The sequence below is a fragment of the Apis mellifera genome, linkage group LG12, assembly GCF_003254395.2.
Source record: "Apis mellifera strain DH4 linkage group LG12, Amel_HAv3.1, whole genome shotgun sequence".
Taxonomy (NCBI): Eukaryota; Metazoa; Arthropoda; class Insecta; order Hymenoptera; family Apidae; genus Apis; species Apis mellifera.
The window spans coordinates 5,626,014-5,650,488 of NC_037649.1; the positions used below are offsets into that span (position 1 = coordinate 5,626,014).

A 24,475-nucleotide genomic window follows, 5' to 3' on the forward strand; every position below is an offset into this window, starting at 1 on the left:
TCCGTGTTTGATGACCGACGTGGGTTTAGAGAAATTAAGGCCAATCACAAACGTTTGCGATCATTTAAGAGGAGGGGAAAATATCTTTTAATTTTTCGATTTTTTAATTCGAAATTTCATTTCATTTTACTTTCGTTTCTTGATAAATTATTAATGGATTTGGTTATCAAGGGTTATTAGAGGGTTGTTCTTGCAGGTAAATGTTAGGTGTGAGTAAGGTTAAATTTATTCTAAAGAAAAAAGAGAATTTTTGGCTTTTTTAATTGATTAAATTTTAAAAGAAAAGATTTCGTGCGTCACAACGGATATCGAAAACGATATTTCTTCAGAGTTTTGAGAATTACAAAATCTCGTGAATAAATTAATCGTTTATCGTCGTTTCATTTTTAACGTTTAATTCTTCTGTTTCAGTTTTCCACGACGAAAATGACGAATAAGAACGAAATCGACCAGGAGAAAAACGTAAAAAGTGGTTCCGTTCTGGAATATCGATCAAGATATTTCAATAACGATAATCGATTTTCTATTCAATTTCTCCTGTCAATCATCGTTTACCTTTTTACATATTTGAGATGGATTATCGAACAAATATCGCGAGAGTTGTGCATTCTTCACTCGTCACCCTTATTAAGGGATGAAGAGTGTAAAACGTCATCGACGATATCTCGTTTCGTGGAACGAACGGGGAAGGATAAAAGATTAAAATTTTTATTTTATTCTGTGTATGAAATATCCAGTTTATAGGATATTCCGTAAAAAATAACAGGGAAGGGAATTAATGTAGATCGGATTGCAGATTTTTTTTTTTACCTCGCGATAAATTAGAAGATAAATATCCAAGCGGCTAAACAAACAACGAGAATAAATTTTTCAAACGATCGTATCTTTTTATTCCCGTACTTTTTGTTGCGTGTTTTTCTTTTTTTTATTGTACAATAAAAAAAAGTTTGTTCATATTCGAATCTGTCGAAAAGTTGAACGCTATTTTCTCTATTCAATAAGAAAATATTTCATATATACATTCTTTCAAGACGTAGATATTACTTTCACAATTTTTTAAATATTCAATGATGGGAAACAAAGCAAAATTTTAAAATGCCAGAAGAATTTAACCCTCTCTCACCTTATTGTAGAAAAAAAATTCTCAGAAGAGTGAGCTGAAACTTTAAGATCTTTGATCTTATCCTCCCAAAAAACAAAAGGAAAATTTCTCCATTTATAACCCGCTGTGCTCTACGAATTTCCATTAAAAATTCGAATTAGAATAGTTCTCTCCGTAAAATGGATGCGAAAACAAAGTTTTCGATCTAAGAATAGAATCACTGATAATTATACCAAGATACACGATACAAAAGAAAAGAAAAAAAAAGAAGGACAATATTGAAGTTTACTGGACGTGTGATAAACAAGTGACGAACTTTCTCCTCTGTTTCTTGTTCAAATGTATGCGCAATCACGCGCAAAGTTAAATCGACTTGCGATCCATCCTGTCTGCGAAAACTTTGGAATAAATCGTTCCACGAAACGGGTCGAAAGAAGCTCGATCTATTCGCGACAGGCCTCGTCGTTCCTTTCCTCTTCTTTTTTCTAAACGATTTATCGTAACTTTGCGAGAGGCGAAAATGACAGCTAATAAACCCAAGACTGGGAAAATAAGCGATTTCACTGTCGAAATGGTTCAATAATCGTCACAATTGCGATTTTCTTCGTCGAAAAGACACGTAGAATTTCCAAGAGCTCGCATTGATTGTCCGTGGTTCCGCGATTTTCACGATTCGCGACTCAACGAGGCCGGGTGTTAACCGCTTTAATCGCAGCTTTTTCGACCAGCCAGCCAGCCTCTCGAGAGGCTGAAGCCCGCGAAGAAAAGAGAGCTCGTCGATGCGAAAAATCGGGAACGAGGGCTCTCTCGCGACCGTTGCAACGAGCCGTGGATCGTTGATGGAACACCTATCAATTACTCGTCGCACATCAAAAACCACTCCGATCTATTTTTCACGTGGCCCTTCTCTCTCCTCCGTGGACAACCAGGATGGATCGAGGATTTTTCTGAATTTCATTTACTTCAAAACTCGTTTCGATACGAATTATTCGAAAGTGAATTTGAACCGAGACAGGATGTCGAATATTTATCAAGCTTTGAAATATCTTTGGATTTCCTCTTCTTAAAGACTTTTTTCCTCCCCCTCCTCGAGGGTTATTTTATTATTTCGTTAGTGAAGATAAAGTTGGAGATGAAGTTGGATAAATCGTGCGCCGGCTACGAAAAATTACGCGATTACGTTTCTTCGCTCGGGTGAAGAATGTATTTCTTCTTTGTTCCCGGCAAACCTATTTTCCATGAAGAATTCTCTAATCAAGAGCACAGTTCCTCTTGCTGGATCAGAATGGTTGTAGAAACCGTGAGATCATCAATCAGATATATAAAAGGGTATAAATGCCACTCTGACTACGATCGATCTCGAACCAGTGCTCTCGTGAATATTTTACATTTTTTAACCGAATGAATTTTTATCACCCGTTATACACAAGATCTTACCTTTTATATAATTTTTATTGAAAAAAATCTGGAATACAGTTTCACAATTATATACTATCACGAAGAATTAATACGATTCCAAGAAATTTTAAAACAAATTCGTATAATAAACTCAAGCTCAAGTTACGTAATACACGGAATGGTTAATTATTAATTCACGGAAGAGAAGGATTCGAGGATAATTTTATTATTACCGGGAAGCAACGAGAGAGAGAGAGTGGAAGATGGAAGAAAGCATATATAATTTTAAACTCACCAGAGCATTCCTGACGGCCACCAATTTGTCCCCAACGACAAGACGGCCATCCACTTGTGCGGCACCGCCCTCCATAATTTTCGTTACGTAGATCCCATTGTCGCCAGGTATATGCTGATTGCCGATACCACCGGCGATACTGAAACCGAGTCCCTTGTTACCCTTAATTAGCTCGATTTCGATCAGCTGCGTGTGTCTCCGTCGGCGCACGTACTGGAAATTAATTGAAATAACCTCTTACATCATCACGTAGACAGATTGACGTAGCAAAAATTTTCTAAAAGTGAAAAATTATTTTTAAACGCTTTTTTCTCTTGAAGAGAGAACGCCGATCGTTAAGAACAAATTAATAAGACTCGATCTTGAGGACATTTGGACAAGAAATTAATTGGAATAACACGATAAAAGAAACAGATTTCTAAGATTCGTCTCAAATTCTAAATTCTACAAGGAAAAAAAAAACAACCGATTGAGATCGAAGCGAGACGAGTCGCTAAGAGTTTAGGGATCGAACGAGCTCGTTCGAGAATCGTTAAGAACGCGGCCGCTCCATTAAATTTCTCGAAATTAAATGGAGCGGCGCTGCATCGGGGATAATTAAGATTTCACTTTCACGGGGCTGGGCTCCGTTTACAGCGGTGGGCCGAGACGCTGCACGACATAAATTTAATTAAAATCGGCCCTGTGTACGAAACGCAGTTAAAATTTCACTTTAACCTTAAGCCTCCTCCTCTTAAGGGCCGCTTCGAGGATATTACCAAGGAGGGGCGAGATGTGAAATAATAATATCTCGGCCCGTAAACGCTTTTATGCTTGTGCCTATTTTTTCGCCACCCGAAAATGCTTAATACGACGCAGGTGCGACGCCACGAGAAAGAGAGAGAGAGATGAATTTGAAAAAATAATTTCTACGAATGCTCGCGTATTAATTTAATAAAAATATTACACTATACTCGTTCTTTCTTTCTTTTTCAGGATCGTTCAATCGTTTGGAACATGAGATCTTAGGAAATGGATATTATTTCACAAAGAGATTCGAGATGCTTTTCCCGCAAGATGTACAACCTGCATCGTCGACGATTTATTAAGCGTGTCGGATAATAATTGGACGCGAAAAAATCGGATTCTTTCCCGTTACTGGAAACGCGATTCCATTGTCGGTGGAGACGTTTCGAGTCTTTGTTCGATCGATTCGTTGTTAATGAATATTTAAAAAGACGTGAAAATTATAGATACAGATAATGATCCAAACTCGAAACTATGGAAACTTTACAACGGCGAAAACGGATGGAAGTGTTATGGATATAAATTTCATTTCATTGGTAATTGAGATTGTGGAATTATGGGATTTTAAGTGCATTATTTAATGGAGAAATGGAATCTGATTCCAACGGGACAATCAATGAGATGTCGTTGGTGATAAAAGAATAAAATTAGAATAAAATTTTCAAGTAGTTCGTTACGCGTTCCTACGAATCTTAATTTCATGGAATTTCTACCCGTTAAATGGCCGATGATACGTCGCTTTCATACGTGAAATCATTTTTGAATATATGTTCAATAAAAATATCCGACAGTTAGACAATTGGTTATAAGATACGCGGATTATTCTTACGGAATTGGATAGAAAATTTAAAATTTATTATGATAACTTAAGAAAATTTCACATTCTCGAAAACACTTTGCATTTTTTTCCACGAGCAACCTGTCTTCAAAAATCTTAAAGAAAAGTTCCTTCCATCCAAATCTTGGGATGGGACGAGCGGAGAGAATAAAAAATCTGTTGGAATAAATTCTTTATGCATAAACGATCGAGCGGATTGATCAAGTGGATCAAGTTGGAGAGGAAACGGAAGAATGAAGAAAGAAGAAAGAAAAGAGAAAAACTCACTAGTTTAACGGTGTTCCCCGCCCGTTTAAGCGCGTCGACGGCAGCCGCGTGCGGTACGTCGACTACGGAAACGTCGTTCACCTGGAGTATCGTGTCGTTGACGCGTAAACGGCCGTCAGCGGACGCGGCACCGCCGAGTATAAGTTTCGTGATGTAAATAGCAGTGTCGTTGCCGAAGTGTGGATTGTCCGTGCCCCCAGCGATGCTGAAACCAAGCCCGGCGCCACCCCTTTCGAGCACGATCTCCTCGTACTCCCAGTCATCGTCTCCGTTGACCTGTTCATCAAATCATTTTCATTTCAAATCATCAGATAAAACATCGAATCTCATCATCCGTGGATGTTTAATTTAAATGAAAGGAAGAGGCTTAAAATAATTAGCAATTCTATAACGAATTTCAAAAGATTGAGAAAGTAAAAAAAAAGGGGGGAGGGACAATTTGGATTTAATTTTCAGATAATAATGGATGATTAAAAAAAAAAAAAGAAATGTAACGTGATATCAAGGATTATATCAGTCGAGCATTATATCTACGTTATCTAAATTATTAACCTGAATGAATCGTAATGTAAATATCTTCAGCCGAGATATAGATTCAAAATGATAAAAAATGATGCAGAAATTGTTAGAGAACGAACGTGGCGCGCGCGAAGGAAAGCGAGGGTCAATTTCTAATTACACGAGGGACTAAGACATTCCCCTTAGGAACGAAGGAGTTAATTGATTTTGAGACCCGCGCAGGAGTAGATTAGGTCTCGAATCCAGATCGATTGTGGCGTGTTATACGTGTTCGTAGTTATTGCTATTGGAATGGATATATCGATTAATGATGCCACAATCTGTCGTAATTGTGAGATTATCACGGAACAAGATTGATCAAGTCTACTAAACGCACGTCTAACAGTTCCTCCCTGCGCTTCCCGTTTAACTCCACTGTATCAAGTTTCTCGTTCAACCACGTGGAAAAAGAGAGTACGCGCAATCGTTCTACTAACAGAGAGAGATCTCGCGATCAAATTTTCTTTAATTAAAACAAAAGATAATCCTTGCGAGATTAAGAAAAAGAACAATACGAATTATATCACAATAATGATTTATCGCGAAAATTCGAACCAACTCAACAATATATACGTAACCTTCATCATTTAACGAGCTCACGTGTTCCGAACCGCAAACACACACTTTATCGACAACACTTATCGATCGGTGAGAATAAAAAGTGCGCGGACTCTAGCGCGAGTCGATCCAAGGGAGAAGTGGGGGAAGATGGATAGAACGGTATTATCGATCGAAGCAAGGAATCCTCGAAGCGTCCCCTTAACAAGCCGCAGTTGGTGCATCGCGAGCCCAAAGCTAGCCGACGTGATAGTCACGTGAACCACTACCAACAAACTGTGCCCAACGTCGAGAGAAGATAGATTTGTACGAGGTACATCATCCGCATATTGCCTGCGGAATCGCGAATTAATCGTCCCCGAATTACCATTCTATGGCACAGACGGGCAGATGGAGCGGCCGGCTCGTTAACCGGAAGTCCTCGTTACACCGGCGGAGTAACAGAGTTGTTCGATCCGGGCGGCACGAACGGTGGACGGTTACGATGCAATTATGGTAACCCGTGCCACTGTCGGCCGTGCTAATCGACGATTAGCCAACTGCGTCGAGGTGAATGGCATCCATAATTAATCCGAGGTTAGAAGAAGAAGATCGGCGAGCCTCTGAGGCGAGGCGATATCGCTAGTGATGATGCGTGCACGCGCGATAATGGTGAAATATCGTCGAACACCTGCCGCGTGAAATGACGAACGTGACGTTTCATTGGGATGAGATTGGATGGAAGCGAGCGATTGTTGCGGATTTTTATTTCACTTTGTGGAAATTGGAAGATACAAGTGCGTGCATCTTTTGTTAATATTTATTATATTTGGTGCGAATAATCTGGCAAATTTAAAAATCTTGCAAACTCGTTCATTTTTGTGAAGCATTAATGAAGATGCTCTAAAAGATTTACGCTGTGAGCACAAGAAGACTCTTAGTAAACGGCTTACTACATTTTCCGCTGTTTCAATGTAGTGCCATTTATTTCACAATCAATTTATTTCATAAACAAGATTAAACGTAGAAAGCTTGGATTTTGAATTGTCGATTTACCATTTTATACGATCCGTTCACCATGGTGGTCGTCATCGTGCGCGTCGATCCAGCATCGTGATTGGGAACATTGTATTTTTTAAAACACCACTAAACCAAGAAAAACCAAGTCCCAAAGTTTATAAATCATCGATACAACTTTTTGTCCACATTCACTCGAATCCGCTCGAACCTCGTATATATCAGATATATATATATCAGATACCAGATATCGTTTGTATCGCAACGTTGTATTTTTATCGCGCTTTAACGCGAACGAAAATTTCATTCACAGTCATCGGAGAGGCTTATATATTCAGGGGGAAGGGAGAGGCGCGTGTTTCACTCGGGGCCTCTCTCTCTCTCGGAGAGAAAAAAAATGGTCGGGCGCTGTTCCTGGCCAGGGGAAAATAATGCATAAATCACGCGGATTATTTACGACGGCGGCGGCGGCGGCACGGCAGCAACGTATTATCAAGTAATAATCAGTATCGGGGCGTTGCGTAATACCGTGGAAAATTCATGTTGGAAGCGGAGATTAATACGGTGTTGACGGTTTGCATAAATCCTCCCAGTTACCTTAAACGTGCCGCGATATTCCGTGATCGGAATATTTTTCGGCCTGGTTATACGAAAATTTGTTTTCGAAATATGTTATTACGGTATCGAAGTTTAAAATAATAATAATAACAACTGAGAATATAATGAAATTTTTCATTAACCGGGGATTTCTTAATATTAAGACTTTTGTTTTGTTTTGGAAACAGAAGATAATTAAAAAGGCACGTATGCAAGATTTATTAAGTAATCAAGACTTTTTAGTGTCTTTTTGAAATAGCTATTCTTTACTCTTTCAGTTTTCGTTCTTATGAATGTTATTAATAATTTCGAGCGATTCTTCTTTTTCTTCTTCTTTTTTTTTTTCCTTTTCTCTATTTTTATAATTCTATACGAATGTATAATAAGTTACAGGTACAATAATTTCAAGACGAAGAGACGAGTTCCCATTCTCAACGATGGTATTTTCAATTGATTCTATATATATTTTTCCAATTATAAAAGGATACAACTTTCTCGATTATCTTTATACAAGGATATACGATATTAAAATTTAAGCGAAATAAAAAAATACAGAAATATTATGGCCAACACAATGGAAATATATATGGATCGTTATTGTAAAATCAAAATATCGATTTAAGTCGTAGTCGTTCTCGGGACACGGTCCTCCATTAATTTCGCTTCGATATTTACAAACCGATCAAATACTATTGTTCCAAATAAAAAAGAAAAGGAAGATTCATCTCAACCAACGATCAATCAACAACAACTCAATCGAACAAATGGAATCTTGAAAAGTCCAGCTTATGTACCACGGCCAACAACTGTGCATCGAACAAGTAGCCACTCAACGACTTTGGCGCGAACTTTGGAAGAGGCGCGATGAAGCGGATCACGAGGGTCCACGTGATTTCACACGGCGCGCGATCGATCGAGGCGGGTCTGGCCGGCGAGCAGCTACGATCGCGACTGGAATCGGCGGGAGCGATTTCTCGCGGCCAAGCCTTCCTCTTCCTCGAAGGCCGGGAAACGCGAAACTGCGACGAGTTCCGGTGACGGCGTGCGAGAAGTAACGTTATCCGGTCCCGTTCTCGTTCCTGCGGACACGCGTCACACACGCAACGAAACCGTCCACCGTCTCGGCACCGACTCTCGACTGCGCTCGCCCGCTCGCTCGCGCTCGCTCGCCCGAGAGCCACGCCAGTCATCGCTATTATAATATTAGACCGGTGGCCGGCTATTTCCAACCGACTGTGAAAATATACCCGACGGCACGCGCGCGGGAGACGGATTCGATGAAACGAGCGATCCGTGGTCACTCAGAGATCGGAATCGTGGGGAGGGGAGTTGGGAAAATCGAGGGTCGAAGAAAATTTTGCTTCGATCCGGTCCTCTTTCCGGTTCCTCCTTTAAGGAACCTCGAAGCTTTCTGATCTTTGGAAATTGTTCGGCTTGTGGATATCGTTGATTTACAATCGGAGATTTTATCGGCATGTTTCGATGAGTTATTAAAATTTTGAACGATGGATATTTTTAGATGGAATAACAAAGAAATAAGATAAGAAATTTCTTCGATTTTTGACGATCGAGTGTCTGATTCGATATTCGATCTCGAGATGTTGTATTTCCGATATGTACATGTTCTGGATTATGGGTTCCGGCTTTTTTTCCCGGAGAATGATCGAGTATTTTAAGACTAAGTTGAGTAGAGATAAAAATAGAGATCGGGAATTGTGCGCTAAGGAAGTTGTTTTAAGTATGGTGATTTGTTCGGTGAGTTCCATTTTTTAAAAAGAAACGAGTATTCACACGAGTCTAAAGATTTAAAGAAAAAGATAAAACTTTAGATCCAAAGTAAAAACGTTATATATTTCGCGAAATAACTTAAAACAATTTAAGACGCGATTCTTTTTTATTCCACGAATTTTTAAATATCTTATTATCAGAATACAATACCTCGAATCGATGAGATTGTTATTGTTTCGTGCAACAAGGATCAATTTATTAACTGTAACGCAGAGGGACGATCCGAAAATATAGGAAGGATTAAACGAAAACGTTAAAGCGATCCGATTTCGATGATCGCGCAGGGGACGGATTAATGGAGGAACGCCGGATATAATTCGGTTAGACAGAATTCGCGGAAGTTTGGACTTCTGGGGGTGGATCTCCTCCACGTGGATCACGACGATAGACACGGTGGCCCCGGAATCTTGGCTCGAGAAACTCGACTCGGGCCGGATCGTGTGCCGTTCGTGTTTCGAATTAACATCGCGGCACCGAATCCACGGCTATATTCGTTGGCCTTTGTCGGAACGCAACGCCTCGATGGAACACGGGTAAAGATAGCCGCATTTCGTGGCAAATGCTCGTGGTTTTCGGGCCACGCCGACCTTGAAAATAATTATCGGCCATTGCGCGAATAGGTGTGAGCCGATTTATACGTTTCCAAACGAGCGTAAAAGCGTATCTCCATCGAAATTGAAATTTCCTTTCGATATTAAAATAATTTTCGTTCGAATTTCGAGCAACCTTGAAAGTAATTATCGATAATTTACGACGATTGTATTTTCAAAGGAACGGCGTGCGAAATACGTGAATGAAATTTTCTTCTAAAGATTAATTAAAATAAATTTCGTAGAGGATTTCGATTGTAAATAATTATTGTCGCAAGGGTTTATATTTTCGAGGAAATTTTGCCATTCTGTTTCGCGGAATCTTTTTTTAAATAGATGATGAATTATCATCGTTGTTGATTCTTTTCTTTTTTTTCAGAAGAATAAAAAAAGTTTCATTCAATAGAACGAACGTTTTTCTGTTATATATTACGTAAAGATTCTGTGTGCTCGTTATATTAACAGTTAAACGTCAATGAAACGAAATTTAACGAATCGAATATGAGAAATTCGAAGTGTGATTTCCGTTATACGAGATTTCCATTGATTTCTTTTTTATTCGATCATTCACATCGTACAAAAAGATCGAATTAATTCCATTTTTAAATTTTCCAGAATACTCGAAAAAATTTCTTAATTTTACGTGTTTCGTAATTCGTTAACGTAGCTCTAAACTAGTTAGTGTACTAAAAATATTAATTTCATCATTGGGATATAATTATCACAATCGTTGCCCAACGTTGCGATCATCGAACTTGTCGCAAAATTCCAACGGATAGTTAAACCTGTTTAAACCTGCTTAAACCTGTTTAATTAACCCTCCTCCCCCTTCCCAATGGCTGCCATCTTGGCGAATAATAAAATTTTCGTGAAACTAGGTGGAATTCCTGTCCCGCCCGTACCCCAAGTCCCCGAAAAGTTTATAGACACAGCGTGGAGAATTCTGCGAGAGTGTGGTTCAACGCGGGGAGCAAGGTTTAACGACGAATGAAATTACCGGGTGTATCCGACAGGAATGCCTCTGGCCCACGGCCCTCGACGCCATAAATAGCAGATTCACCTAAAAAAGGGGTTGCAGCAGGCTGGCAGCCGCGTTATTAAGGGCGGGATGACGAGCTAAAGACCATCGACCCGCTCGACTCGTGCAGCCTCCGAAATCTTTTAATACCTCTCCGAATAATACACTTCTCAAAATTAATCGTAAAATTAAAACTCTCTTCGACTTTTCTCTTTTTTCGAGAGAAGATTTTTCTTTCTTCTTCTTCTTCTTCTTCTTCTTTTTTAATTACTTTTTAAATCTTTTAGGAAAATAAGAGAATTAAGAAGTTAAGTCGAGGAGATCGAGATTCGATTTGAACGAATAATAATAATCTTTCTTTCTTTTTTTACGATCTTGGAAAAATTTTAACATTGATGAAGATTCCAAGATAGAATCTCAGCAAAACTCTACGAATAACGCGTGAATTAATAATTTTCTCCGTTGTCCACAATGGATACATCACGATGAAACGCAGAACTCGCTGGAATATTAATTTCACGCGTCGGAATAAATTCAAGCGACGAGAAATTTGCTTTTAAACTTAATACTTCCTCCTCGAGGGGAGCGGGGGCGGGGGAGGAGGAGGAGGAGGAGGAGGTTGGCGGGGATATATATTACATCCTAAGTAACGTAAGCAAGCGCGAGCGCGTAAGGTGCGTGGAAAAGGCGAGAAACCGAGTCCGTGTTAAGCGGAATTAACGCGAGAAGTAACTCGAGCCGCGGCGCGAAACACGCAGCCACCTTTTGTCTTACGAAATTAAAACTCGAAAGGACTCGTTTCCTCTTTATATTCCCGGCAGAACAGCGTAAAAGAGCTCAAAGAGCCGCGGACATTTCATACACCGCGAACGATAGTCAAAAAAACGATAGACCGATCTATCCCTATTTTAAAAACTCACTTTTCCATAATTTCTATCGTTCCCTTGCGAGATTTTGTGTTGCACGGATCAACAACACGCGGAACGCGATGCGATAAAGATAATAAAGATTTTCGTTCATTCGTCACGATTTTAATATAAAATAATTCGAACGCAGGATTTCTCTGCTAATTGCATGGACATTCGGTGTCCCAGAACTCGGGGAACGAAACGAGAACGCTCATTTAAAAATAAATCCATTTCAATCTTGCATTAATTCCGTTCCCTTTCGTTTCAGAGACGATACATTTTTTGTTTTGCCGAGACGTCGAACGAAAATTTCTTGATCGAATTATCGGAACGAGGAGACGCTGTTAATTCACACTTGCTCCTCTTCCATCCGAATGGATGGATGAATCGAGAGAAAGGATGGGAGGGGGAGAAAGTGGCTTGGAGCCAACTCGTTCCGTGCGCGAAATGGAAATCTAGTAGTGGTATCTTTGAATGAAGAATACTAGGGGTTTCCTCCTTCTCTGATGGAAACGTTTGTGTTTAGAAACGCGGTGGTCACGTGCAGCATGACGCTCATGCAACAACGACGCTCGTCGCATCGATATTAAACATCCGCCGCGATGATCCGTGGAAGCGATCGGGCGCTTTGCAATCGCCCCCTGCACTTGACACGCCCCGAGGAGATCAAATGGTTCTCGCGTGTAATTCCTCGAATATAATAGACGTGCTACTCGTATGGATTACGAGTATAATCGGCCGTGACGATCGCGCCATTAATGCGAGAACGCGAATTGCTTTGTTTCCCATTCGTCGAACAAACGTTTGTCGCGCGAATCCATTTTTCCCTCCCTCCCTCTCCCTTTCTTTTTTTATATTCCACGAAGTGAAATAATTCTTCGCGTTTTCTTTTCTTTTTTTTTTCTTTACGACTTGGACGGTTTTCAATTTTCCGAGAAAAGGGCACGCCCGCGAATCGAAATACGAACCTGCGTTGTATTTATTCCCCGTGGACGACCGGAAACGATATACCAGAGCGTGTCATTGTTTTGGCGCGGCCCATTCAAATTCTTCCCTTTATTCAAACGTATCGCGCGTGTAATTAAGAATTGGAAGAATATGTTGTTAAAGTTGAAAAGTTATTTCGAATTATATTTATCGAAGGGATGTTTATAACGGATTTCGTAATCCAATGTGTGATTAAAGAATCTATCTATTTTATATATACGCAGGATATCGAATATCTTTGTAACAATCGATCGAATATGTAAAAAAAAGGAGACATTAATCATCAATTTATCGTTTTTAGAATATTGTTTGTTAAAACAGATTCAGATTAAACAGATCAACGGATCTCGAGTCGTTGAAAATCATTTTGTAAACTATCAATCGAGTTAAAAATAAACGATTCGAGCTGATTTTGATTTTGTTTCTATGATACAACAGTCTTGCAAACGATGTAAAGGAAAATCTTAATTAATTTGAATTAATTTTCACAATCGATTCAAGATCTCGGTATTCGAGAAAGAAAATTAGGAGAAAATTCAAAATCGGTTGAGCGATCGTTTCGAAACTTCTGAAAAGTTGTTCATTTTCCCATTTTGGAAGAGCGATTTCGGTCCATTAATAGCGGCGAAAGGTCGAGCACGAAAATGTTCGCGAAATGTCCGGCAAAGTGCCAGATAGATTCGCGGGAGAGGATCTTTCTCGGCGACGGTATATAAGCGGAAAAGTTGTCGAGTTTTGAACGGATCCTCTGACAGACAGCCAAGGTGAGAGAGGCAAACGAAGTCCAAGTGCAATTCTCGAAACGCGAAACTGCCAAGTCAATGGCTACTCCTCCACCAGAACTAACGCATTAGTAAAATTGGAGTAACTCCAATTGCTGGACTTCACAAATTCCGAATAATCCTGCACGTACCATCCTTTCCCCTCCCCCTTTGCTCCATTCTTACTTTAAACGGAGGAAGCCCCTATCGTTTATCCAGCGCCAGAAGAACACCACGGCTAATTGCAACTTAATACCTTAGAAAAATCGTAGCCACTCCACGTTCCTTTCTCGCCTTTTTTTAATGGAACCACCACGAAGCTTCCTAATTGTTGCACGGTAAAAGTTTACACCGAAGAGATCGTGGGAAAATAAAGATAGCTTGGACGCCAAGTTTTTACTGGGATTTAACGGTATCGTACAAATGGATTTATATATATGGATGGCTAGATTCCATTATCCGAATATCCTAATCCAATATTCTATTATTCGTAACAATGAAAACCTTATCTTAGAGCAATGGAATTTGATCCAAAGACCACAAATAACGTGGAAATCGGTACATATTGGCGAAATTAGAGGCGCAAAATTGGCAAAAGTATCCGCATAACATTGATAAATCATTAAAGAAACCAAATTATTCAACAATTATTTCGTTGCATCGAGAAATGTATATATCTTGTCGTTTTTCACTCCATCCACTCGATTGAAGAATTTCTTATATCACGAATCTCTTATTATTTCTTCGTACAATGAAATTCGTGATTGTCTGAGTGGCGCCTGTGCGGAGGGAATAATTAAAATTAGAATGATATAAAATCTGTGCGATTATTAGAGACTTGGCACGCAGGGCGTTGCAATCAGACTGATGCGTCTCGGATAGCCGGGCATCAGAGCGTTTTGCAAAAAGTTTTACACGCGGCTTGGCACACGGCGTGTTCGTACCATCGCCGGGACAGAACTATGGGCTGGCAAACCCGCATTAATATCCTAATGGCCATTTCGAGAAAGAGAGAGAGATCTTTTGAATCATCAACGCGAATTTCCTCCCCTTCGTCCTATCCGCCGCGGATATTTCGCGAAAAATTCGAGAGAAATGCGCGGGATTTGCGGAGAACGGGCGAGATAACAAACATTTAGAAACGAGGGAAGAGGCCGTTAAAATTTTTACCTTTAACGACCCAGGTTTCCGTAAATGCTTTAATAATTTCCTTTGTGAGCGCGTGGGCATTTTTATGTCCACGTTTTCGAGAGAAGTATCGTGAATATTTAAAGAGTTTCGGAACAAAGTTACGAGCGAGCTAACTTGGCGAGTAGTTTTTGTTGCAGAATAATGCAACAAATTTTTTTTCTTTTACCAAAGAAATAATAATTTTATCGGTTCGTGTATAAGGATAAGTGTATAGGATAGATGATTAATTATTTTATGAGAATTTTATGTAAACGCGCGTGATGGTAAGGTAAAGATTATTATGAATAAGTTGCAAGTTGTATCTCTATATTTAGTTATAATTGGATTGCAGATTTTGAAAAAAAAAAAAAAAAAAAAAAGAATTTTTACGCACGCGTTTAAAATAGGAGTTTCTCGAATATATTTCGAATATAGAATATTTTGCATAATTGCATAAATATGGATATTGCTATTTATAATACATATATAATATAACTGCTAACGATGTACAAAATATAATTGTCTCTGTCCAATATAAAGATTGTCGAAACGATATTCAAAAGAATTTGAAACGAGCAGCGAGAAATCGAAAAGATCGATGGATAACAATAGTTATGTTAAATGCTACATTATGAATATTTACGTTATGAATATTTATAATGTATATTTGAAATGTAAATTTTCAGCTAAAAAAAAAAAAAAAGAAAAAAAAGAACGATCGAAGTAATTTCTTTCTATTCGCTGTTACGTTATTTAATAAATTCTTTTGCGAGATTGTATATTTTTTTTTTTTAACGCAATGAATATTAAAGAAAATTCCGGGATAAAGCATGAAATTGGAGGAATTCTTATCAAAAGTATATATATATACGAATTGTATAAATATGTTAAACGTTACAAAATGAAACGAGAAAAATGGAGGAGGATTGTTATTAACTGTCCCACTGTGAATTCTATTAAATCGATATTTACCTTAAACGCGGTTTTTCGACGCGGTTAACCGCGTCGAAATTAAATAGCTCGTTTATCGTCAACGCTCTGTGCGTGTAGCCATATTTATATTATCTCGATCTTCCTTCGTTTTTCGAAGCGAATTCAATTTCACATTTAATTAAGAGCATTCCGAGAATGGAAAATACATATTACAAATGATATGGGAATCACGATTCTTTGTGCTTTCCATTATTGCGAAATATACATATTATATATATATATACTTTTGATCTTTTCATCTCCATGAAAATATCATTAGCTTTATTTTCAAACAATTTTTGCATTTATTATAAAGCTCGATATTTTTATAACGAATACAAAAAAAGGATGGTATAATTCTTTTATCGTGAAAATTTCTCCTTCTCTATTCTTTATTTATACTTACAATACACATATTTGTGATCTTTTGTAATTGCCAGAAGAAGAGAGGAGGAGGAAGGGAACTATACGAGCTAAAAAAAGACGCAGAGGATTACTTAAAATAGAACGACAACTCTGATGCAAATCTCGTGTTATAATATTTATATAAATTAAGGATAGCGTACGTAATATTTTCAGAGCGAAATGAAAAATCACGTTCTCTTCTCACGATCTTCCACGTGGATGGCCTTAAAGACGATACATTCGATAGTTTTTTTTAATTTTGCAGATGGATAATTCATATGCACGATCGACATATGCGGAACATTGTCTTACGATGAACAGGATTTAGAATTATATTACAAATTTGAATCGAAGCCACGATTTGGCGGCTCGCCAGCATCCGTGTTCATCAACCGGTTGCACGGTAACACACGGGTCTCTCCTCAACCGACGAGTTTTAACGATCAATTAATTCTTAATCGTGTTAGTGCTCGTACAATCCAATTTTCCATCGCGGGAAACCGCGACCCTGGACTCGAACTAGATTAAAAAAAAATTGGATGAGACACGTTGACACGAGCTTGTCAATTCCCATCCCTTTAATCCCCTATTTTATTTCCATCTTTAAAAAAAAAAGAAATTGTAACAAGATTATAAAAATTAAAGTCTTCCTTTAGAAAGATACTAGAAAGAAGATACTTTTATATTTTCACGCGATAATTAATAGTTATTGAACCAACAAGTTACCTCTATTTTTAAAGCAAATTTTTAAATTTGATTCCAATAAAAATACAACGAAAATAACTATCCTTTGTTTACAGTACGATAAAATAGAAAATTTATCCAATCAAACGTTTATTAATATCTACAACAAATAATATTTTTCTTTATTCTAAAAAAAAAAAAAAAAAAAGGATCTATTCTTTCCAGTTACAAGCAGTTTGGATTAAAACACGAAACACTGACAAACGTTGTCAAAAAACTCGAAAATATCATGGATATATTTGCTATGGTCGGCTTCGTCGTGTACTGTTTTTTCGGGGGGACGGAAATCCGGTCGACCACGATCGATTCACTTTATTCACGCATCCCTCCAATCCTGTCGGACGGGATTTCGTCGTTTCACGCGTGCTTCGGCTATCATTGATATTTACGAGCCGCGTAACGTCGCGTCCACCGCCCACCCAATGCTAAATCTCCCCGAGTTTCGCAAATTAAACGCACCTGTAGACCTGTAGCGAGCATCGTATATAATCGGCAAATCTAGCGTTATAATAAACGCGATTTCCAACCGTTTTCCAAAGCAGACTCCTGCGCGGAGTCAGTTGTAATTAATACCGGAGTGGAATTAATTCTCTGCAAATCATTTCGCCCGCGTAAATTCTGAATAAAGTTCATTCTCAACATTCTCAACAAGTGTGTTTCAACTTGGCCCCTTGGAAGAAACTGTCGTTGGTCCGTTCATTTATTATTAATAAAAGTAATAATAAAGAAAAGTTCTCCTTTTTTTTTTATGTATAAATATTTAAAAATTAAAGAAAAAAATTATGGTACGATAATTTATAGCAGTTTCTATTATCAAATGAATCTTATTTGAATTATTTTTTCTTAATAAAAGTAATAATAAAGAAAAGTTCTCCTTTTTTTTTATATATAAATATTTAAAAATTAAAGAAAAAAATTATGGTACGATAATTTATAGCAGTTTCTATTATCGAATGAATCTTATTTGAATTATTCTTCGATTGGCAGGAGTGTACAAAGTTTAATTATAAAATAAATATATGATTTCAGAAAATAGCTTCTATCGCATTTGGGAAATAAATATGTTCGAATGCAGCTTTGGAGTCTAATAACGAATGCATAGGAAAAGAGGAAGGGAGAAAAAAGGGGAGAAAAATAAATAGGGATCTTTGGAGGGAGAAGAGACGAGGAGAGAAGTGTTGGAGGAATTCGGTTGGCTTCGGGTGGCTTTGATTAATTTAAATTAGACGAAATTTCCAAGAGCGGCCCATTGTTCGCCGCATAAATAAAGATTAAGACGCGAGAATCCAGGATTAATTTATTCATAGATCAATTAAGAAACGCGAGAAAACGGGGCTAAAGCGGAAATAATTCATCGGCAAAGGGAACAAAAAAGCGCGTTAAAGGATAAAAAAACCGGGAAATGGTTCCGGCGAGAGAAAAGAATATTAATCCAAATGGAGTTGTGCCGCATAAAAACGAATATTTCCACAATGCTTGCTGTTGTTCATGACAGATTTATTCGCTGTTTATTGTTCTGGCGAAACAGAAGAAGAAGAAGAAGAAAAAAAAAAAGAAAAAGAAAAGGAAACATTGACGAGAAATTAAAATCTTAAACAAATGAGAGAGATCGAAAGAACGGAAGATGATCTGACAAACAGTATTCGTTTCGAGCTTTCACAATTTTCTTAATTCAACGAATTATCGTATCATTCATCAATTTTAATAATTTATCTACCCAATAATATAATTCCAATGTAAACAAACGCAAATAAAAAAATTTCCAATACTCTTTTCATTTACATTTGTAATCAAACGAAAATGAAAACGAGAAGAATCGTTTGGATATCTCTGATAAATGATATTTCGGAATTCATAGCAAATACTTTTCCAAGATTTCTACGATGATGGAAAAAAGGTTGGTAACGAAAATACAATCGGAGAGAGAATTTCTTTGTACGAGAATACACGAATCGCGATAATGATATAAATATTCATTAACAGCGTTTCAGTGTTTCTTTACAGTGGCCTGTTACGTGATAACCCAAGCAACTGCGTGGAAAAAGCAAGGCGAAAAATGAAAGCGGACGAATCGTGGCCTGGCTTTGATGCTTTTGAAAGGGGGTAAAATTATACCGAAGCTCGCGTACAAACGCATTTTTACATTGGGAGAAAGAGAAAAAGGGAAAAGGAGGAAGTGGAAAAAAACGAGAAGAAAATCGGAGTATCGTGATAACGTTCGGTGTTACGTGTTGCATTCGGATGAAATTGAGAAAAAAAAAAAGAAAAAGGAATATTGCAAGTTTATATTATAATTTTCAACACGGTTATTATTCGATTTGCATACTCTCCAACAACCCCCTGCTAATTAATAGCACCAACTTTATCGAAAGCTTGATTATACGTTGCAGATGTACTTTTTTCCCCAGTGGCTCGAGGTTTCAGCATTACACATGTAAATGCTGGATGAGGAATGGAACGAAATTATGATGGCGAGTTTTGAATGGGATCCATAAAGCTAGTTTCGGAATAATCATATTAACTTTAACGCAATTGTGCAAAGCTAACTACGATTTATCAGATCGATTATTATTCTCGTGAATATTTTAATTTCAATTATTGTCAATTCAGATGTTGAATAAGCTTTATTAATTACGTATAATTCCGACGATTTGTCTCTTCGATGATTCGTCAGATAATAGAATTGTAATGGATCAAAAGATATTACTTTATGCAATGGCCGATAAAATGGGATCTAGTAAATCCGGATAATTTTTATTTTTGAAGTAATTGGAGAAGGAATAGAGAGTTTGACGAGTTTGAAAAATTTAATTACTTAAAATTATAATTATCGATCGATTATTCGCTTCAACTCGCAAAAGATTCCAAGGAAGTTGGGAAGAAACAGAGATTATTTATTGTAAAAACATTGTGTCAACGAAGTTCTGTCAACGAAAATTCTACTTTTGCAATCGGATGATATTATAAATCGTTGTAAATTAAAATTGTACAACGGGAGAAATACGGGGAGGAAAATTAATTACAATGTTACACGTCGTGTGAACGTAATATGAAATTCCTGCCATGTAAAAGCATCCTAAACATTATAACGTCGGTATTAAATTCCATGGTGAGCGAAACCTTACGTGAAAATCTCTCTTTATATACAATGTTAATTTACGATACGAGCTTGATTAAAATCCATCTTCTTCTCTTAATTCATTCGTATAGAAGAAATTTCCCAATTAGACCTCTTATCACCACGTCGAAGAAATTCTTCCGTATCTAAAAATTTTTACTCGGATAAGATCAATTATTCTTGAAAGTATAATTAAAAATAAAACGAAGACACATACTTTCCAATCTTATGGTCTCTATCTTTCACCCGAGCACATGAACATTTAACCAGTTAATTCCAGACCCAAAGGTAAATGTAGTAAATGAACTTGAGCATAATTACCAAGTCACTAATCAAAAGCCATCAGAAGCACATACGATTCCCTGAGAAACCCGTTCAGAAATTAATCCACGGTATATTGCAACTTGTGTCGTAAATTATTAATAATCTGGATTCGTAGAATGGATTACAATTTCAATTTCTTTCTTCAACGATAAACTTCATCCTCGAATATCGTGAAAATTTCTCTGAATTCTCATTAAAAAAAAAAGATCAAGAATTTTTATTTTATAAATCAGACAAAACACTTGCCATTTTCCACTCGTCAAATAAATATTTCCTATATATATAATTTTACAGCGACGCGAAATATTTCGTTCGATCTTCTCCATCCCTTGTTTCCCCTATGTGATCCAATGAAACCGGTATCAGGGGATGGAGACCTTTACGGGCGAGAAAAGAAGGTGGAAGCGAGATTTGACAACCCCTTCTCGAGCGAGAAGGGGGATATAAAGGGCGATCGGGAAGGGAGAAATTCAAAAGAAAAGCAGGCGGACGTGATCGGGATAATAAGAGAATTCGAATTCTTCTGGAAATCTTTAGCTCTGCTGACGTGGGCTACAACCTACGTGGAATAAATTTACAGTTCCATCATGGTATTCCACGGTTAATACCGTGGTGCTTGTCTTATCTCGTTGGCAATTTCGCCGGTTTTCCAAGCGAACGAGGCGATAACCGTTTCTCATTCCGGTTAATGTAGAGCTTCCCGGTATTTAGAGAACTTCTAGAAGAGGGAGTGGAAATATAATTCGTGCTCGGAGCCAGGTAATAAACTATTACGTCCAAGCTTCGATCGTACACAAATGGGAAAAAACAATGAATTTTAATCGAGATAAAAGACAAACATTTGCATCTTCCAGATACATTTTATTTATAAGAATATAAAATACGAAAAATTCCCTTTCACCATCTTGTTTTTTATTCGAATAGAGATTCCCCTGTTGTTCTTCCCATTTCATTTCGAGATGTTAAATCAAACAATGAAGTGCTCGAACCCTTTCTCGTCCGTCCAACGATGAGATCGATCCTCTCTCGATTCATTCCTGACACTTACGGTTTACGTACGTAATTTTATGATCTTCCTCACCACTCCGTGGTGAAATTCACACGGCTGCCTATCCTTCACACCTCTACAGGTCTCTGGCTCGAGGTATTCGAAGGGTAACGAGGCAGTGTGCTCGTGTCACGTTGTGGTAAATAGATTTTCGACGATACGGATGGTGGGCAGCCGACTGACAAATACTGAATTGATTTATTACTACGCGAATATCCCGTCGGAATTCCGTTCGAACATTCGCAGCAAGGGGTGACAATTATTTTCTAATTAACCTTTTGCATCCTGCATCCTGTTTTAACTCGTCGTACATCATAATTTTTCGTTAAAACGAAAATCGTGATATTCTCGTGATCCTTTCGAACAAAATTTCTTTTAATAAATGTATTTTGTTTTTCAGATTAGAAAGGAAATATTATCACGTTAATTTGATCTTCGAATTTTCGTTTTGAATTATAATTAACGCTTCAACGAAAAAAACCCTATTCGGTGCATCCACGGTTCGTTTCATCGTGTGTCGAGAGAAATAGGCCAATACACAAACGAAATTTTCTACTTCATTCATTGCGCGTCGTAGGGAAGTAATGAGAAGGAAGGACAACAAAGCGACCGTTCACGTTTAAATAACTTACTTGTGGGTGAACATCGGGGTGGAATGAAAAAGCTGTACAATTCAAGTTAATCCCCCTACATTTAACATAGGAAATAGAAATTATTATTGATTCTCGTTTTTTAAATTATTAAACACGAATAAACATAAAATAATAACTTTTTCCTTTTTTTATTCTTCTTTCACCAGAGAACTTTTCAATAAAAAAAACTTTTGTTCCAGAGTCAAATGTTCTCCCGTCCACTATTCCACTTGTACGAACCTCAATTTTTGAAAAACGTGGTTTCAAAAGGATGCAAAAGGTTGCTCCACAATTTTTGCAAATTGAAAATCCGACAGTTGAGATGGCAAACATTGAAACGAGAAAGAGAAAGAGAGAGAGAACATCCACACTCGAGGGGAAGATAAAGAAGATTGGAAGCGCGTTTTCAACCGCTATTTTCAGATAAGAACCCACGGTCCCCGCGGAGAATTAAAAGTTAACAGGATCGGAAGTTTGAGCAAACGAAGGGTCCGCTTGAGTAAATTAATCACGGCGGGTCAACGATCGAGAGATACGGAAAGAAATGTAAATGGATGCGGCTCGCGAATGAATGAAGTAGACGTTGCCTCGAATTGCCTCATTTTTCACGGGGAGGGGGAGGGGTACAAAAATTGCCGGGCTACTTAAAAGGGAGAGGTGGCGCGGAACAAAGTCCTTTCAGGGTTTATCTTGCCCTTAAATGGCCCGTACGACCGGCTTCCACCAGTTACAAAAGATAAATTGGCTGGAATTGTTACGCGCTTTTTTAAAAGTTGTGCTCAAACTGGCGAGCACTTAGGTGCCATTTCGTTGTTAACTATAGTACAGAATGTTTCCCACTGTTGTCCAATTTTTCGATAACTTTTTTCTCTGCGTTCAAATTTCTTCCGGTTCTACAACCCTTGATATCTTTATCTTAACAAAAAATCTTAATCTATCTTCAAAAATTTTCCAATTCAGTTATCTCGTCGATTTATATTCCAACAGTTTTTCACGGTGAAGAAACTAAATCTTTGTATTTTTTTTTTTTTTAATTCTACATTTCATCTTTAAGGAAAGGAGAAGCTAATTGAAATGAAAATAAAATTGAATGAAAATTAACGAAAGTGATGTAAAATATGCCCCAAAATATTCCATAGATTTTTTCTGACACGATAGATCTCTTTTTCAAAAATTCCTTCCAATAGAATCCAAAATGTTAATGCAAACTCAAACGAAATCTCCAAATAATAAATATATTTCGTTATGATACTCTAATTTGGCTTAGACAATCGACGGATAAATAAATTCGACATAAATTTTGGAAATTATGGAAAATTGACGACGAGACGATCAACTTTTCTCGCGAATTCGCTGTATATTTGGATGCAACAACGCATTATTTGCCTTGTCAAAATTGATGCATCCTGTGGGAATCTGCATATTTGCACGCACACACGAGCTTTCGACAAATCTCGTCTAATAACAAAACATTTCCCGAGTCATTGGTCTTTCCTTTCGTTCAATAAAAAATAATCTGGTTACTGGATTCGTTATTACTGGCTAGAAATATTGAATTTTCATCGAATGGTTTATTTAAACGCCTTTCTAGACCCAGAAATATCGGCAGGGATAATTTCGATAAGTAATTACTCGGCGCCAATTTACAATCGATCCATAAATACGATACCATCGCTATATATATACGCATATTTTAATATCTTATACGAATCATCTACGAATAGAATACGAATAACGCGGGAACGATCATTTATGAATCGATATACGAGTGACGTATTCGAAGGGAGAAAGGACAATGTAGGCCGGTTAATTACCTTTTGGATGGAGATTATTGCATCGCGCGTTTCAATGGACGGAAAAAACCAATTACTTGTAATGCGTATGCCGATAACTATTAATATTCATTCCTCGATCCCCTGTAACCGTAACCTGCGTATTTTACCAAGCGAAAACAAGTTGATAGTTAATTTCTGTTGGAGTAGAACAATTCCGCTTCTTCTTCCATTTTAACATTAAGTGATTGTACTAGATTGCGCGACTCGACCGGTAAACAGATATTGAAACGAACCTTCAAACTTTAGATTGGATCGATCGATTTTGGGGAATCCAATGTGGATGTGCGCCAGATAGAGCCAGGCTTCCATAGAGCCGGTTCTAATAAGTTTATTGACGGTCGAATCTCTCGGATGATAATGCAATTTAAAGAACGAAGATATAAACGAGATTGTAATGAAATATATATTGTTTCGTGAAAATTTTATTTCATTTAATTATATCTTTGATAATTGCTGTATTAGCATATATGGAAATTAATTTGTATCCTCTAAAACAACACGTTAATTATATGTTAAATCAGTTGGATGTATGATCAAAAAAGATTAAAAAATTGGTAGAAATATATCATTATATTGTAAATACAGGTAAGTTTTCTATTCCACGTTGAAATTAAATAATTCTAAATCCTTCTAATCCTTGAAATATTTCTAGCACGAGAGGACGGCCGCCAATCTAACAATCAGATTCAATCTTGAGCATCATAAAACCAGTATTGCAGGATGACGTTCGTTTCCGTTAATTTAAGCAGAATCGAAGGACATATCCCATAGGTTGCCCTT

General features: G+C 37.6%; 2 protein-coding genes across 15 annotated transcripts in view; both read right to left on the minus strand.

Moving 5' to 3' along the window:
* Positions 1-24,475, minus strand: part of LOC724292 (disks large 1 tumor suppressor protein) — a 457,694-nt gene that overhangs the window by 75,660 nt on the left and 357,559 nt on the right. For all 14 annotated transcript variants that reach the window (XM_026444421.1, XM_026444422.1, XM_026444412.1 and 11 more), the window contains 2 exons: positions 4,687-4,962; positions 2,796-3,008 (listed from right to left, as the gene is read on the minus strand). In XM_026444421.1, the coding sequence (XP_026300206.1) occupies positions 2,796-3,008; positions 4,687-4,962 (489 nt within the window). The remainder of the gene's footprint in view (positions 1-2,795; positions 3,009-4,686; positions 4,963-24,475) is intronic.
* Positions 6,900-9,274, minus strand: LOC113219160. The gene is made up of 2 exons (XM_026444427.1): positions 8,190-9,274; positions 6,900-7,009 (listed from the first exon to the last, which is right to left on the minus strand). Exons 1-2 carry the CDS (start codon positions 8,583-8,585, stop codon positions 6,917-6,919), a joined length of 489 nt encoding a protein of 162 aa, XP_026300212.1. The 5' UTR covers positions 8,586-9,274; the 3' UTR covers positions 6,900-6,916.